The sequence below is a fragment of the Pavona decussata genome, unplaced genomic scaffold, assembly GCF_977016875.1.
Source record: "Pavona decussata unplaced genomic scaffold, jaPavDecu1.1 SCAFFOLD_44, whole genome shotgun sequence".
Lineage (NCBI taxonomy): Eukaryota > Metazoa > Cnidaria > Anthozoa > Scleractinia > Agariciidae > Pavona > Pavona decussata.
Window position 1 is genome coordinate 783,747 of NW_028145466.1, and position 17,707 is coordinate 801,453.

The 17,707-nt window shown below is 41.0% G+C and overlaps 1 protein-coding gene across 2 annotated transcripts; it reads right to left on the minus strand.

The window, feature by feature from the left end:
• Positions 1 to 2,087: 2,087 nt before the first annotated feature.
• Positions 2,088 to 14,629, minus strand: LOC146482728 (uncharacterized). 2 transcript variants are annotated; one of them, XM_085106798.1, is made up of 3 exons: positions 14,414 to 14,629; positions 10,096 to 10,149; positions 2,088 to 9,420 (listed from the first exon to the last, which is right to left on the minus strand). In XM_085106798.1, the coding sequence occupies exon 3, from the start codon at positions 9,416 to 9,418 to the stop codon at positions 4,988 to 4,990; it is 4,431 nt and encodes a 1,476-aa protein (XP_084962924.1). In that variant the 5' UTR covers positions 9,419 to 9,420; positions 10,096 to 10,149; positions 14,414 to 14,629; the 3' UTR covers positions 2,088 to 4,987. The 2 variants fall into 2 exon arrangements, with proteins under 2 accessions (XP_084962924.1, XP_084962925.1); XM_085106799.1 differs by lacking the exon at positions 10,096 to 10,149.
• Between the last annotated feature and the right edge of the window lie 3,078 nt (positions 14,630 to 17,707).

Below are 17,707 nucleotides of genomic sequence, written 5' to 3' on the forward strand. Positions count from 1 at the left end.
CCTCCCTCCACAAGGGGAAACTACTAGGAGAGCTGCTTCTTTTGCACCTTCCACATCTGCAAACCAGCGCTTGTGGAGGGAGGGAGGTATTTTTCTAGGGTACTTCAGCTTTCCCTTCCTCCCTCCACAAGGGGAAAGGGGGGTTTCCCTTGTGGAGGGAGGAAGGGAAAGCTGAAGTACCCTAGAAAAATACCTCCCTCCCTCCACAAGCGCTGGTTTGCAGGTGTGGAAGGTGCAAAAGAAGCAACTCTCCTAGTAGTTTCCCCTTGTGGAGGGAGGGAGGGAAAGCTTAAGTACCCTAGGAGCAAGGAGGAGAACCAATCCCTGTGTACCCCCTCCTACCCCACTACATTCAAACGAGACTTGCAACAAGAATCAGGGTCAGAAATAAAGTGGTTAGTTTATTACAATTTTTACAATTTAAAAATAATACTCTGTACACTTTTATTGATGATGTTGACGTTTACAGGGTTGGAAACGCTGTAATTATTTTGTTGTCTTCAATATTAAAAATAACAGTTACACAGTAACATGGAGCTTTTGTTCCATGAACCCCAACTTGCTTTAAAAAGGTTTTCTTTTTTACTGCTCTGTCCTTGTTCTTTCTGTGCTGCAATACGACATCTGGGTTCTTCATGGTTTCTGTCACCAGCGCAAAAATGTACTGTTTATCAGTTGACAGGAAAAAGCTGTTTTCTCTGTACTGTAACCGTAAAGGTTGCACGTGTCTCTGCATAATATGTTCCATGAAATACTCCATTTGCTCCATTGTTCTCTCTGATGTCAATTGTTTCTTTACTGCTGTAGATGCGGTCACTGCTACTTCTGCTGCTGGTGTGTTTGCTGCTGCTGCTGCTGTTGTTGTTCTTACTTCTGCATCTTTTCCTTTCAAAGATTTTTCTTGCAGAACAGACCCAAACTTCTTTTTCTGCTTTGTTTCATTTTCTCTTCTTGACTGATAAAAAACACTGTTACCTTCCTCCATCTTGAAAAAAGTGGAGTTTCTAGCTCGGAACGCTGGTTATATAGCGTGAAGTTGGTGACGTCCTTCTGACGTGGCAGGTTATGATTCGCTAAACAAAATAAATGGAGCTTTGATTGGTCAATCCCGATCAAGTTTTCATCCAATCAAAACCCGAATTATTTTTGTAGTCAGATTTTTAGCCAATCAGTGGCCGATTTTCTTCACCCAATCACAAGCCGAGTTCATGCCTATACAGACTACCTTTACTACTACAAATTTGCGTCCATTATGCATCCAACCTGCGTTTGCTCTGCATCCAAAATGCGTTGGATCTGCGTCCAAAATGCTTTTAAACGATGTCTATGCGTCTAATGTGTGTTTTGTGTTCGCCTGATTTGCGTACAAAGAGTATCTTCAAACGTCTTTTTATTATTTTTGTTTAATACATAAGTTTTACTGCATAAAGTTTAACCTTCATCAGTTGTTCAATTGTTCATCATTCGGTTCTGTTTGAATGGTATTCCATTCCAATTTGGAGAACAAGTCTATGATAGGCAAGAGACAACCAGTGAAACCTTTTTTCATGTTAAAGGAAAATGTTTTGGGCTCAAGTGTTTGGTAACCGCTGTGCATCGTAATTTACCATAGATTATATCTGGTAAACTTCATCAGGGGTTATCATGTCATTTAAACTGTTGTGTAAGACTTACCAGCTAGTGAAAAGAGGCGAGCTGTACAGCAAACCTTCAAACATTGCTCTTGTAAATGATGAATAAATGTGCCAGAGTTGCGGTAGGAAAATGGCTCGTTACAATCATGGACTGTCCGAAATCTCTCTTCATGAAAATGAGAGTTTTTAAAGGTCACTTTGACTCATGGAAGGAGGATGCAGGGTTAAAATAACAATTTTTGGACGTAAGACCATTTTTGTCTCCGTCCATTTTTTGGTATCGCGTGCTGAAACACCATATGTTCTGCAGTTTTAAATTTAGGAACCTGATTTTCCAGATGTGGAGGAAAAGTTAAAAGCGGGTCCGTTTACGTGCTACCTTACTGGATTACATCATCATTACTTCTAGCCTTTGCAAGTTGACCAATTCAAAAAGACAAGGACTGACTTAGGGGAAGTCACAACTTTTTATTCTTTAACATTTTTCACAAAACTATTTTTATATCTTAGCTTTTTCACGAGACCAGCTCTTTCCTAACCAAGTTCTTAATGAGAAAATACGTCCTTTAAAGTTGAACGAAATCTACGCCACAACATTGCAGTGGTTAAGACCTAAGTTTGTAATAAGTCTCTGAACTGGCAGACATCGAGTAAACTCTTTCAGTTTAATGCACGGTAAATTAACACAGCGGATTCACATGGCAGACCACTACAGAGCACGATGGGAAACACTCTTTCCTCTTTAAACAGCAATGAAGAAACCTATAGCCTAAAAATCGTAAACAAAAATAAATGCAATAGAAAATAATGGTCTAAGTGATTCTACAACCCCATTCTCGGGGAAAGAGGATTGTCAATGGTCCATGTCTCCTGTTCATTCGCAGAGGTTTATGTTGTTCGTGATCACAAGAGCAAGAAATGATGCCAGTTCATCAGATTACAGTAAAAATTAGTGTTCACCTGCAAAAAACGACTTCCATAAACAATTAGTCTAAATAACGGGCGGGAATCAAGTTACTTGACCATTCCTGGTCATTGTTTGGCTTGTGTGTGAACTGGATGGTGCAGAGATTAGAAGAGAGGCTGATTGGGGCTGTGTATATGGCTGGCCAGCAGGACCAGGTTATGGAGGTGGTGAAGCTGTTGGGAGTCCTGGTATTGGAGATGTAGTGGGAACTGTTGTAAGAGATGTACGCATTGTTGATGGGTTTGCTGCTGGTCTTGTGCGCACAGGGATTGGCGGCTTAAGGGTAGTCAAAGAATTTAGGAGAAGTTTGTTTGGAAGGGTTGGTGTAGCTGTAGGAGGAGAGAGAGAGCTGTTAAGTGTTGAGAGTCAACCAGCTGGACCTGCACCCAGTTTCGTCTCATTTGGCTGGGGCCAGTCTGAATGATGAAGGAACAAGGACCAACGGAATCAACTATCTTTCCAGGGATCCAGGCCCTAGCTGATGAAGAAGGAGATGGAATGGCATAGACAAAGCTTCTAGGGGTAGTTCACATAGCAGCGGGCCTACATACTTGCCATACGCTTGTTTTTGTTGTAGTTTCCGGTAAATTTGCGTGCTTGCAGTGTTATGTGGGAGAGTGAGCGCTTCCAAAGTGATTTCAGACTCTGGAAGACCACAGCGAAGAAAGCGACCAAATAAAAGTTGTCCAGCAGGTTGACTGTTATGTACAGGCAAATGTGCGAAGTCCACGTCTTGAGCAGTGAGAAGGATATGCTTACCAGATTTGACAGCTACTTCAGCTTGACCATTGAGACCAGAAGGGAGAAGAGGTTATGTAGTTAAACTTCCATTTCTTAACAAAGGCCTTGAATAGTTCAGAAGTGATTTGGGCTCCGTTGTCCCCTATGAGAGTATGGCAGCTCCATTCCATAGCGACCAAAATGCTGTTTGGTGGCTTGTATCACAGCCGAGGACTTAATGAAGGGGAGCTGATCAAGTTCAAAGAGGTCCCTTTAGTGGTCCACTGCGACCAACTAGACCAAGCTGTTTAGTTCAAACAAATCTTGAGAGACCCACTGCCAGGGTAAAGTTGGTACTGGATAGGGTTTTAGTGGTTCTCGAGGGTGTTGTTGACCATACTTGGCCAGGTAACACAACGGTTTCACCTGACTTTAATCTGGCTGTTGAGGCCTAGTCAGAATACACAGTTAATAGCATGACGAGGAGAGTGAATGCTGAACCATGATGACCCACGTGAAGCTCGTGCAGTATCATTCGATGCAGAGAGGAAGGGATAACAACACTATTTTAATTGAAAAGAAGTCCTTTACGCACAGGGAACACATGACAGACCAATATGGGTGCAATCATCCATCTGATCAGGATCTGTGCTAGTAGCTGTTCTAGCTACAAGCTCTGTTTTGTCGGTTCAGTTTAGATGGTAAACTAACTCATGATGAACTTATGTGATGACACCAGGAGAAATACACGAGACAGAGTGTCAGCAATGTGAACGGATGACCCCCTTGTGAAATTCCACATGAATGTGTAATGCTGAAGCGTAAGTATCTTGCTTTGTAGGTGGCGTGGAGCAACATGTTACCATTGGATGTCAACAGAGTTGGGTGGGTAGGTAGCCGACTGAAGTAATGCCGCAATATAGCCATATTCAGAGGCATGAACTTGAAGACCGAGTGGTGCATTTACATCAAAATAGCGGAGGCAGGGAGCCTTGGACAGCAATTCCTTAGCCTGTCTGAATGCTTCAGTGGGTTGGTCTGTCAGTGAGATTGCGGTGAGGATGGACCACCTCACTTAGGTGAGGGAAGAACTTGCACAAGGGCAGAACTTGCATTTCTGGTTTTGTTTTCTCACTAACGTATGCCATTCTTGGATGGACATCCCAGGTTTCTGCTTTAGAATGTCGTAGGAGTGGCTTGTTTGGCAGTTGAAGAGAACTCTTTGGCAACAGGTTAAGTTTCTGCAATGATTCTTCCTGCTCTTTTGAGCAGTCAGTTTTGTGCAACTTAGCCATTGATAATCACTTTTGTCCCAGTAAGGTCTTGTAGCTCTCCTTAAATTCATAGTACAACGTTAGTTGTGAATTCGAAGTTAGTGGAGTTGTGGGATCGTCCAGAATCTGTTATCTGTGCTTCATATCTGGGAGTGAGTTGAATGAAGAACGAAAGGCATATGGCCTCCAAACTGCTGTAACAGTCCCTTACTGTTACGTAGCCGACTAGTGAAAACATTCGTTCAAAATGACTTGCTTAAAACCTTCAAAAGAAAACTGCATTGTCAGTATGGCAGGTGCCGTCTGCACATGGCTATTTCCGCGGGATTCTGTTATTTATCTGGATAACCACAGGGAAGAGGCAGTCTGTAACAATAACCACTACAGAAAAATTAATAGCCATATGGCAAAGTGTCAAAGCCACTTTGAATGACACGCTTGTCGTAAACCAGGCGATATTTCTTGACTTCTGTTTGGGATAAGATGGCTTTTCTCTGTTGGTCCCTAATAATCTTATGCGGAGTAATGACATCAATGGAACTTTCGCTTTTTTCAGTTTTCCTGGTGACAAGTTCAACCATCGACTCAAGGTTTACTTTTTCACTTGTTCGAAAGTTTAGTGTGAAACCTCTGACTTTACAGCAGGTCTTTCCAGACTCTGTCTTGAATCCGTAATTCTTCGGACCTGCAGACACAAATGTCACAATATGATCTCCACTATCAAGTTCATTTGTTAGTTCGCCAAGGTAGTCTCCCAGGGGGGGTTCCCACTGACCTTCCTTCACACTGAAAATGACAGAGTCGGTGTCGTAGTAGCAAACCCGCCTTTCCAACTTGTCGAGGAGATCATATAGCTTAATTCGTGCTTGAGATGTGGTAAAGGCTGCCAAAACAACATTTGTCTTGTCAGATGGTTGCACAAAGCCTTCCTTGAGGACATAATGAACCTCGATGACTTCTTCGTTTATTAAATGCGCGTTTTTGACTTCTGCCTTACTGCTCGTCAATAAGTCAAAGTACTCTGCAGGATCATCCATGACTGTGGCTTTAGGTCGGTTTGGGCGTTCACCCAGTTTCCCCCAAAAGTTGTTTAACATTTTCTTCCACACGCTTCTCTCTGCCTCATTTCTCTCAATTGCTTGTTGGTGGAGATCTATTCCCTCTTTTTCTTTGTACTTTTCTATGTACCTTCGCTTATCATCGTCTGTCTGACACCATTGCGGCCACCCAGATGCCTCTTGTTTGCGTTTCAAGAATGTGTTCACGTAGCCCTTGAACAATTCGCTTGTCTTCTTTTTAAAGTGCCAAACTTCATGCATCTTAAGCACACGATAGCCCATCTTCAAGGCTAATTCAATCTCCAAAGACATCCACGTCCCATGTAAGGCACGCTCTTCATCTGTGTGACAACAATGAGTCTGCTGACTGGTTAAGGCACAGGTACGACAAAGGCAAAACAGGAGTTTGCCGTTCCCTTTGAATGGAAGTACTGGGTGGTACAATCCACGTGGAGGCAAGATGACACACTTAATCAATCCAAAGTAGTTTTGGATTTCATCAAAATCTTGTGTGATAATCGTTGGGTGTCCAATGGGATAGATACCATACTTGTTGATATATGGATACAAGCTTGTGAAATCTACATACTTGATCTTTTCACCCTGCTGAGCATTTACCAGAAGTCTTGTCGCATTTACACGTCCTCCAAGGAAGGCATCTCTCGGATCCATGGGCTCCTCTTCAAACGACAACTCCTTAATGTATGCTACAATCTCTGTATTTTCCTTGAGCTGTTTCTTAAATTCACATTCCCAGATTTGGACCACCTTGATCCCCTCTGCTTCCAAATCTTTTCTTCTTTCAAGTGTCCTCTCGTGCAGTTCACTCATTCTAAGACCATTCAAACGATTGATTTCATGGCCTGGGTAGCAGAGATTGTGGCCGTGGTGGAAACATCCGTCTAATTCAAAGGCCGTGTTGCTTTCAGCATGGTACCCATCCAAAGAGTAGCGCCCCACACGCTTCTCGCCACCGTTGCGCCCATGTTGAATCCGGATGCCCCTTTTGTGACTTTCGTAAGCCAACCACTTGTGAGCCAAAATGGACTGCTTAACCTTTGGTCTGTACCCTTCAGGTGGGATGATCGCAATTGTGTCCTTTTTCAAGAACGTCTGCCGAAAAATGGTGTTGCAAAGCGATGCGATTGTGATGCATTGTTCAAAGGGATCAACGTCACATAGTTCCATAATTAAACTTCTGAACTTGAGGCAGCATCGGCGTAAAATGACGACATCGGAGCGACAGTACTTTGTCATCTCATTCTGCATGTTAAAGACAACTTTCTTCTCTTTTTGTTCTCGATGCCAGAGAAGGAACTTGTCGCGTTCCTCTGGTTTCATTCCACTGGGATCGTAGAACAATGTATCTGGGATCTCTCCTTCGTATGCTTGGTTCGCTTGGGTGTTAAACAGGAATGGAAATACCCCTTTGGAAAGTTCTGTGAAACCAAACGCCTTTGGCATGTCTGACAAGGGCATGGCCAAGAAGTTTAAGCTATCTATAAACTTTATCTTTCCTTGAGGTACCTCAATCTTCATGACTTTCGCACCATCCATGATAAGCTTTGGCTTGATCGCATTTTTATAAAGGTACTGAAGAATGAAATAGGAATCATAGCCTTTCAGGTTGTGAGCTATACATATGACTCCCCTGTGATCCTCTGAAAACAGCCAGTCACAAAACGCATCTCGTGTGTTTGGACCGCTAAACACTTTTTCATGTCCCATTTCATCTTGGACGACGACGAGATTTGGAACGTGTGTTCCTGTCTCCTGCATACATTCAAAGTCAAAGAATAAATACTTGGGCCTATTATTCTTCGTTGCGCCCTCTTTTTTAACTTTTCGTTTCTTCTTGGGAACTTCCTCGTCTTTGTCAGTGTAATTTTTTCTCTTTAATGGTTGCATGTAGCAGCGATGAGATAGAGGATCAATGAAGGTTTTGCAAATGCTGCACTGTATTTCTCCACACTTGTGATCGGTGGGATCCCTCTGCGTTCGGTTGATGACTTTTTCACACTTTGCACATTTTGTATATGTTTCGCATACTGACTTAGCCTTCCCCTTTTTATTCTTATGGTTACTGAAACAGGTCGGTCCCTTGAATGAACGGGCACAGTCTTCACATGGTTCCCACTGATCCATGTCAGGACATCCACTTTTATGGCAACAACAACATTTGTCACATCTGTGATGGCGTCCTTCTTCTACATCATACCCTTTCCAGCACTTCAAGCAAAAATATGCACGGTGTAAGAATGCCTTCATACTCGTGATAATGTCGAAATGCCCGTCGTGATAGTACAGAAAGATCACTTTATCTGCTTCAGGACCCTTATACACAATCCGATCAAAGCATTCTGCAGATACAATCACGAGTTGGTACTCTGGGAGAGCCTCTTGAAATTGTTTTACCTCCTCTAGGCCACAGCGTTTCACAGGTACACCTGCACGGCTGTGAAGGTTGAGCGCTTCGGTTCGTTGAATAGAGGCTCCTTTTCTAAACGATGACCATCGATCATTTTTCTCCCGGGAAATCGCTGTGACGATGGCTCTGGCCAAGCAAAGTTCATCCTTGTTAAGAATCTGAACAAAACATTTCTTATTTTGCAGTCGTTTTTGCAAGTTGACTGCCCCGCGTCCGATTTTACCTTTTCCTCCAGATGGCATGGCCACATGAATTAGATTCACATGAACGTTTCCGTCCAGTGAAAATTGTTCATTAGATTGAAGAACTCGTTCAATCTCAAACATTACTCTCGTTGGCGTTAAGTCAGTCAAAGTCATGAACGGTAAGCTTATTGGGTACGACAGTTGAGGAGAATGCATCACAAAACGTACTTGATCCGTCGGTAACATTCCAGTCGTTACGGTGGCCAAAATGGAAAGCAAGACAGCTTCAAGAAAATGGAGGACTTCCCTTAATCCACGCACACTGAGATCTTTAACCTTCAATAAATAATCCGTCGCTGTCGTGCTGAATTTGGCAACTCTTCTTTGACTCGTTTGGATAATCTCATAAGCGTTCCTCACATCGCTCTCACTCCAATGTTGATCGCACTCGTCTTCTTGTGGTGCTATCCCCTCGTCCAGTATTTCCTTAATTGTTTCTGCATCGAGCTGGGATTGTTCTGTGGATGCCATGGATATATCGTTGGGAAGTGCTGTAGACTGTTCCAAACTATCAGAGAACATTCTCTCATCATAAGGTGCTGGTTGGACAACATTCTCCATGAAAGGAGTCGCAATCATCAACTCCTCATCTGATTCATGGCTCAAACATTCCGCCATCTCGCTTTCCAGTTGATTGCGCGATCGGAGATATTCACCTCCCTCATCACTCACATCTAACACCTCCAAAGGAATGGTATCATCTTCTGTAAATCTGGCACACTCCACCTCATCGTCATCGCACAAAATACGCAGTAATGTTGCATATCTATCATCTCTGCTGAGCTGCGCATCGATCCACGACTCGTCGAACAATTGTAGTTTACTTTCTTCCAGTGGTGGTGAAACTTCATTAATCAAATTCCTCCAGTCCTCCACGATCTGTGCGCGAATGACTTTCTTATCTGCTTTTCTTAAAAACCGCTTGACGCGCTCGTTCTTACCAAGTCGACAAACATTATGATCTGTCTCATTGATCTTTTTGTGGCTGCAGCCATAGCAGGCCTCTTTAGAAAGTACTTCCACGATGTCCCAAACCCTATTCGCATAAGCAGCCCACAATTGAGCTTCCACTCTTTGATTTAAGTCGTCCATTACTGAAAACCAAAGTAATAAGAAAACGAAAATGAAACGACGATAACAAATTCATTTAAGAGCTGTGGGCTGGCAGTTGTTGTTGATGGACCAGAGGACGCACACATTCACTGCTTCAAGGAAAAGAAACCTTGTCATGCAGGGTTTGAACGAGATTTATTGGGACTTTTATGGTGCAATAACTCTATACAAATCCGTCTAATTTTGTCTCTGTTGAAACGTTTAGAACAGAGACAAAATTACAGGGATTTGTATGAGGTCATTGAAGCATAACAATACAAATAGTTCGACCCCCGATTGCAACTAAGATGCTGATTTTTGGCAAGTAGCCATTTTTCATCATGCTCTCTTACAATATCTCAACAAATCACATAACATCGCAAATTTAGGTTTTGTGACGTCATCGCTTTAGTACTCTATTGGAAACGATATAACGGTATATAAATACCATTACCGATTAACCAACCAATCCCTGTCGATCCAAAAGACAATGGTGTAGCAAGCATGCTGGATGACAGAACCTTTTGTTTTGTCATCCAACATGGCCACCATGCTATTGTCTTTTTGCATCTCCAGGAATTGGTCGCAAACCATCTTTTCATTGTATAGTCATATCTTTTTCCAGTCCGTAAATCGGTCGGAAGAAAGTACGTGTTTCGTAAGTTAAGATGGCTTACCAAATTGAGCCAACCAGGAAAATATAACTAGTCAAGGACAATCACTTGTACCCCCTAAATATAATAAAGACAATAATTCAAAATATAAATAAAGGGGATTACAAGGAAAGTAAAGCGACATCAATTTGATGCCTCCTCAACATGATATCTAAACACTATTTCAATAGTAAATGGAAGTCAAGGAATGACCTACAGGACTTCCTCATTTATTTCTTTTTTAGACGTTTTGGCTGAAAATTAAGCTTTTCAATAGCTGTACCAGGACAATGGCATCAAATAGCGCTTGGGTGGTTTCCACCGAAGCGCTATTTGATGGCATTAGTGCAATATTCCTGGCATTCAAGGTCAGTAACCCGATGATGCTCCAGCCGCAGAGCTACTCACAAGTTTTAACTGGGGGCATTCATAGTCGATACTGACCGACGGAGGCCCGCTACTGGCTTTTCAGGGAATACGACAGTTTGCTATAAAGTTTCCTAGTTTGGCTGTTGAATCGTTGCTGAAAACCTTGTCTGGATAACAAAACGTATATATACAAACGTTTTTTTTTTTTACTAAAACATTGTACTGAAACTTCGGACGCCTGTTTAATATGAACGTAAGTGCCAAAATTCGGTTTTGACGCTAAAATAATTTTCCCTTAATTAATATGAGATTTATTTCATTGTTGGGTCAACTGAAGCGTAGCGCTTGGGTTGTCTAGCTAGGCTAAAGAAGTAACCCAGCCTGAAAAATTTGCAAGTAACCTTGGGGTTACTTTGTCTCGGCCACTCCGGACTCCTAATATCAACGCTACCCTACCTGCTTGTCAACAGGCGTAAATTTGTTGCTATATAAAATACTGTAGTTAGGGTAGGCGAGGGCCACGGCTGGATTGTTATCTTGGTCCTGAGCGGCAAGATCTCATTCATGTCATTTACATGTTGTACATCTTTTTTCAAACAAGCATGCAGTTTGGACTTTATTTGGAACTCTTGCGGTTTGGCTTACCAACCACCATAAACATAAACGACCATAAACGAAGTTTAGACACAACACGGGTTATCTCCCGCTAAAATATAATTATTCTAATTTATGCTGCGGAATAGTAAATGATGGCATGCCACGCGGCGGCCCCTTCAAATCATGACTGGCTGTTCTTTGGAAACGCTGCTAAAGTTATTCGCTCATTGCTTGATCGAACGACCAAGTACATGAATTCACAGCAGAAGGAATAATTCTGATGATTTCCTCAGTATTCATCGGCAATCTTAGTGGACATCTTAGAAGCGTGGCATAAATTACTGTAAGATAATTACATTTTGGCGGGAAATAAACTATTGTGTGCAAAACTCATCACTGATTGCCACAATGAAAGCATTTTGCTAAATATTAAAACACCAAAATGACTTAACCCAACCACAAACTATCAAGTTTCAGCAAATTGAACAAAATAACAAAGTACTTATTTCACACTTGAGTAATTCAAGAGTGCATGTTTATATTTGACATATTTTTGAATATCACAAGTGATTTTGATGACAACAACACCCAATATCTATGAGATCAACTTCGAAATTTGTTCGGTATTAATATAGAGAAAGAACATTCATTGACATACGTATTAAAATTATGCCATTCGACGAAACTTTGCAACAAACTCACCGAAATTCTCGCTGGATTTTTAACTTCCGCTTTGAAGGCTTCGCTTTCCCGTTCGGCCGGCCGAGTTTCGCGAAATATCAGTCGAACATTCGGGTTTCGCTAGACGAAATGACCACTCCGTTTATCCACAATTCACGTTCTTGATATCAACTTCACTAGAGTTATCGACCAATTTCAATTGAGGGTCGTAAGATCAAAATAAAGTAATTATACTCAAACGTAAACAACATAAGGAATCAATCTGAAACGTAGCGCTTGAGTTGTCTCGGCTAATGGAATAATCTTCCTTGAAAAATTTGCACGTAAACCTGGAATAAGTTTGTCTCGGCTCTAAAGAGACCCTACTCCTTGCTATAAATAGAGCCTAAATAGTAAAATCAGAGTACAATACAGCTTGTTTCTAATTTTAGTCCCGACTCGCTCAAGCGACGCGAGGCCTACGTTTTACAAGCAAACGTTCAGTTTGGACAGTGGAACATTTGCAGTTCGGCTTTCCATCAGTAACGATGTTTATTTCCCGCCAAAATTGAATTATTCATATTTATGCAGTGAATAGGAAATTATCAGAAGCGATGGCCTTTGCTGATCTGGACTGTTGTCATGTATGAAATAGCTGAAAGGGGACTTAACGTAATTCGCTCATTGCTATCATATAAGGGCATTTCCTTCAAAAATACTTAATGATGGAACTATCAAGTATAAAGTTTAGGTACGAAATAGATGGAATAATTTTCATGATTAATCCATCCCGCGTTTTGGCGCGTGGAATAAATTAAGATAATATTATTTTGGCGCGAAATTAAATTATCGTTTGCAAACCTTCATACTTGTAGCCAAAGTGAACAGCATTTTACTTGATTAAAATATCAAATAAAATGCACCTCAGCATAGATACTTAGCCCAACCGCAAACCTACACAAGTTGCATGTTGTAACAGGAAAATACAAAGTATTGATTTCACAATTGAATATTCCAATACCGGAACTGAAAATTTGAAGTTAATAACACTCAATATCTATGGGATCAAGCACGAAATTCGTTCATTATGGGAAAGAACATTTATCCGATTTATTGACAATCGTAAATTATGCCATTCGACTAAACTTTGCAACGAACTCACCGAAACTCTCGCCGTGGACGCTAACTTCCGCGTTGAAGGCTTCGCTTTCGCTTTCCCGTTCGGCCGGCCGAGTGTCGCGAATTATTTGTCGAAAGTTCGGGTTTCGCTAACCGGAATGATCACTCCGTTTATCCACAATCATCACCCCCACGGTCCTGATATCAACTTCACAAGAGTTATCGACGAACTTCAACTCAGTTGAGGGTCGTAAGACCAAAATAAAATAATTATACTCTGACCAATCACTTGCAAACGTAAACAACATAAGGAATCAATCTAAAGCGTAGCGCTTGAGTTGTCTCGGCTGCTCAGTGCTGGAGTAATCCTCGTTGAAAAATTTGCACGTAAACCTGGGATAAGTTTGTCTCGGCTCTAGAGAGGCCCTACTTCTTGCTATAAATAGACCCTAAATAATATAGTCAGAGTACAATACAGCTTGTTTCTAATTTTAGTCCCAACTCGCTCAAGCGATGCGGGGCCAACGTCTCATTCATGTCATTTACAGACTTAACATGCTGTACATTTGGTTTTACAAGCAAACGTGACAGTGGAACATTTACAGTTCAGCTTTCAGTGAGCTTTCCACGCAATAACGCGTTTTGGCCTCAACAGTTAACTCCCGCCAAAATGGAATTATTCATATTTATGCAGTGAATCGGAAATTATCAGATCGAAGCGATGGCCTTTGCTGATCTGGAATGTTCTATGTATTGCTATCATATAAGGGCATTTACTTCAAAAATACTTAATGATGGAACTATCAAGTACAGTTTAAGTACACAATAGATGGAATCATTTTCAGGATTTTTCCATCCCCCGGGTTTTGGCGCGTGGCATAAATTAAGATAATCATATTTTGGCGCGAAATTAAAGTATCGTTCGCAAATCTTCATACTTCTTGCCAAAGTGAACAGCATTTTACTTTGTTAAAAGACCAAATAAATTGCACACCACCAAAGATACTTAGTCCAACCGCAAACCTACATAAGTTATATGTTGTATAAACAGCAAAATACGAATTATCAATTTCATAATTGAATATTCCAATACCGCAACCAGACCGCAATTGAAAACTTTGAAGTCAATAACACCTAATATCTAAGCGATCAGCCACGAAATTCGTTCATTATAGCAAAGTACATTTATTGATGTTCGTAAATTATGCCATGCAACGAAACTGAAATTCTCGCTGGTTTCGCGTTCAATAATTCCACCCGCCGAAGCCGGTGCAAATAAACATTTTGTTCGAGTGTTGCGAATTTTTTGTCGAACGTTCGAATTTCGCTGAGCACGTTCAAGATCTTGAACGCTTTTTGCGCTGGACCGCGAATTCGAAATCTCCAAATGCTGAAACGCCGCGTTTCTTGTTCAGTCTCATCTTGTTTGGGACCGGAAATCACTTCCGCCTATGATGAGCTGCGCGCTAGAGTAGCATATCCAAGGCGAATACTATAGTCTAGTTCAGTATCGAACATGATTAATAAGGAGTATGGAAACCACTACCAACCTACTCACTAACAACAACGTTATAGGAAAAAACAAAACTGTACTCACAAGAGCTTTAGTTACACGACAACAATTACATTCATTCAACACGTGGATATCCACTGTGGTGTTCGTTCAGCCTAGACAGATCTCTGATCTTGTCACCGCGTGGTCGTCAACGAAGTAACTTTTGGACTGTCTCACAGGTCGGAGCTAACTTGTTCGGCGTCAAATCACCTATCGGTTTTTACTCCACTCGCTTTCTTCACTCGAGTTCTTGCTAATTTTAATAGAGCAATTTCAAATTGAGTATCTTAAGACCAAACTACGAGTAAAACTCTAACCAATCACATCAACGTAAACAACATAACGAACCAATCAAAACTCGAAGGAGCACGTGGGAGCCTGTCACTACTTTGTTTTCATTTGAATTCTGATTGGTTGAGAAAGTGGCGGGAGTTTTCGATAACCAATCACATAGCCTAGTAAAACTAAACCAATGTCACTTGAACAGAATTACTTCCGGCACCTCACCGATTAATTTCCGCGCGCCTTAATCGCACGAGACACGTCATTTGGCACAACCGGAAAGCAGTTATTCAGCAAAACGAAACAAAAAAAGCTCATTGTTTAAGTCTAATCACAATATTATAAAAACGAGCAAACCAAGCAATTTGCATTGTTTTTGTTTTGTTTTGTATTTTTTACCAGCAATACGCTGTGACCATCGATGACTGTTTTGTCTTTTCCGGAACAAGGCGCGCGTGTTTCAGAAACTAAACCCCTAAATTAAACTCCTAAAATAAACCCCTCTCCGACTTGCCGGTGTATCGCATGACCAGTAATGCCCTCAGCTCAAAGTATCAACTGCTTATAAACACCTTTAAGCAAAAGAAAACAATGGGATTAGCATGATAATGGTAGTTGTCTAACTTACACATTTTTCATGTGTTATGTCAAGCGAGTTGATCCATATGCCACATGGTTAGATGAAAGTACTGGGAAAAATTACTATGGATAGGGACATGGGATCATCGTCCACGCACAGGTACGTGCAAATGTAGGAACCAAGCACATCCCACAATAAATTGCAATGGAAAACAATAATAATATTGCCAAAGTTGAAGAAACTACTCTGAGATCCTAAATGGATGGGGGAGCCAGGCGCTTATTTGAAGTGGGGGCAGGCGTAACTCACTGCAGCTTTGGAAATGTGAAAATGTGAGATCTCACTTCCGCCTAACCGTTGGAGATCTGGGTACGAGATTAGACGTTTATTTGAAGGAGGAGGCGCTTTTATATTCGAAGCGAGAAGGAAGCGGTTATTTGGAGAGGGAAGGAGGCGTTTATTCGAAGATTTACGGTATTAGAATGGGTAACAAAGACTGAGAAGAAATTCCTAGTAAAAAATTAAAAACGCAAGAATTGCCACTATTTTCGGGGACTAAAAGCAGATAGTGGGGAGGAGGAAACACAATCGAAACTGGCCGTTAAAATTCGAAGTAGGAAAGTAGGGAAAAAACGTTTTTCCGTCCGTTTCGAATTTTTCGTCTGCAGCTTGCCACCGGAAGAAATAAACCAGTTAAGTTCTTTAATTATGCCAATAACCTAGGGGATATTCTCCTGTTTTTGGATTATTTTTGAAGTATAACAGAATTGCTTTGGACTTCATTATCAAAGCGAGGCTAATATAAGAGCATACCCTTAACTGCCGCTTATAAGTCCTGGGCTTATATAAGTTCGTAAGGGGTTTTAGATGGGCTTATAAACTGAGAGGCTTACATCCGAGGGGGATTATAACCGGAATTAAAAAAAAACATTTCGAAACGAGGTATAGCAGTGTTGATCGAAATACGTTTTTCATTTACTGGTTTTTTATAATTAGGGCCATCAGGAGCCCATTGGGCTCCTGAGCCACTGGGTTATCAGTTTCCTTACTGTCATGTGCTACCCTCTTAAAATAAAGTCCATTGTATTGTATTATATTATAACTATTAAAACGTCAATATTTGGAACAAAATTAAAACTAACAACAGAGTGGGGCTTGTATCCGGGGGGGAGGCTTATAATTGGATATAAGTTTTGGTTTACAGATAGATATATAGGCCCATAACCAGGAGGGCTTATAAGATGGGAGGGGAGGGGGGGGGGGGGTAAGCAGCAGGTTACGGTATTTTCCTTTATGAAAATTAGGTTTCATTCATATGCAAATACTATTTGGGGCGACACCTTCCCGAATGTAACTTTATTTAGGTTGCCTGGTTTTAACTATAACCAAATATAATAAATTATTTTAAAATCTTAAGGCGGGGGTACACCTGAAAGCCGTTTTCACGCCGCTTAAAATCGAGCAAATGAAAATATCTTGTTCGCGTTTCAAGCAATGTAAAAACCCTCCGCTCATTACACAAATCAATGTTTTGGGGTGTTTTATAAATTTTTGGGTGATTTTTAGGTATATTTGGAAGGAAATAGTTTTTCTTGAAGAATTGGTAAAATTGAAAGAAATAAGAAATATTCAGTGAAGATTTAGAGATGTTTGAAAATTAGAATTTGAAGTTAATAATTAATAGACGGACACCAAGTTAGTCCACTGGCAACCTGGCGTGCTCTTGCGTGGGTATCAACTGTCTGTTAGTGTTCCAAAAATCATTTTCTTTCTTCTATCCATTCTTAAAACCTCTTCGAATTTCACTCAAATTCAGGTAGAGCCCCACCTTAAGTCTTGTAGGCTACACTTTCTTTCTTGGGTGACCTTTTTAGCCGCCTAGGTCAACTATCTTAGCATTTTTTACGTTGCATTTTGCGTCACAAGAAAGGCGATATGAAAACAAGTTTGGTTGTTTTGTGACAGGATTTGACGTAACTTCTAAGGTACGTAAGCTTTATTGATTCGTTTGAAGTTTTTACTTGCGAGTACCTGTATCTATTACGTGTTTTCTCCTAATTTTTCAAGCATGAAATGACACAGATTTTGTAGATCCCCCAAAAAAGAACACAAAAACTTTTTTTAATTTAATTATACCGGGGGAACCACAAAAGTTGAAAATTAAAATTAAATTTTCAGCTGCCGCGTATCTCAAATTGAATGCAAATGCACACAAAAGAAACCACAGGAAACCAATAACGTAAGCTGATAATTTAATCTTATTTCTCAACTTTTTTGATGTCCCTGTGATGAGATGTTACAAGAGTCGTTACACGAGCGCGCCGAGAGACGCGCAGTTAAATCAGAATTTATATATTTTTGCCGGTGAAAACAGGGCCGAGTAGTTGAAAGCAGTTAGCTGACCCAGGATTAGAATCAGTTTAGAATGCTGGAACGAGCTGGAACCAGATCCACAAAGCCCTCGTTAGTTAAGG

Excerpts from the sequence above, each read along its gene's own strand:
- LOC146482728 (XM_085106799.1), bottom strand. The coding sequence starts at position 9,418 with ATGGACGACTTAAATCAAAGAGTGGAAGCTCAATTGTGGGCTGCTTAT.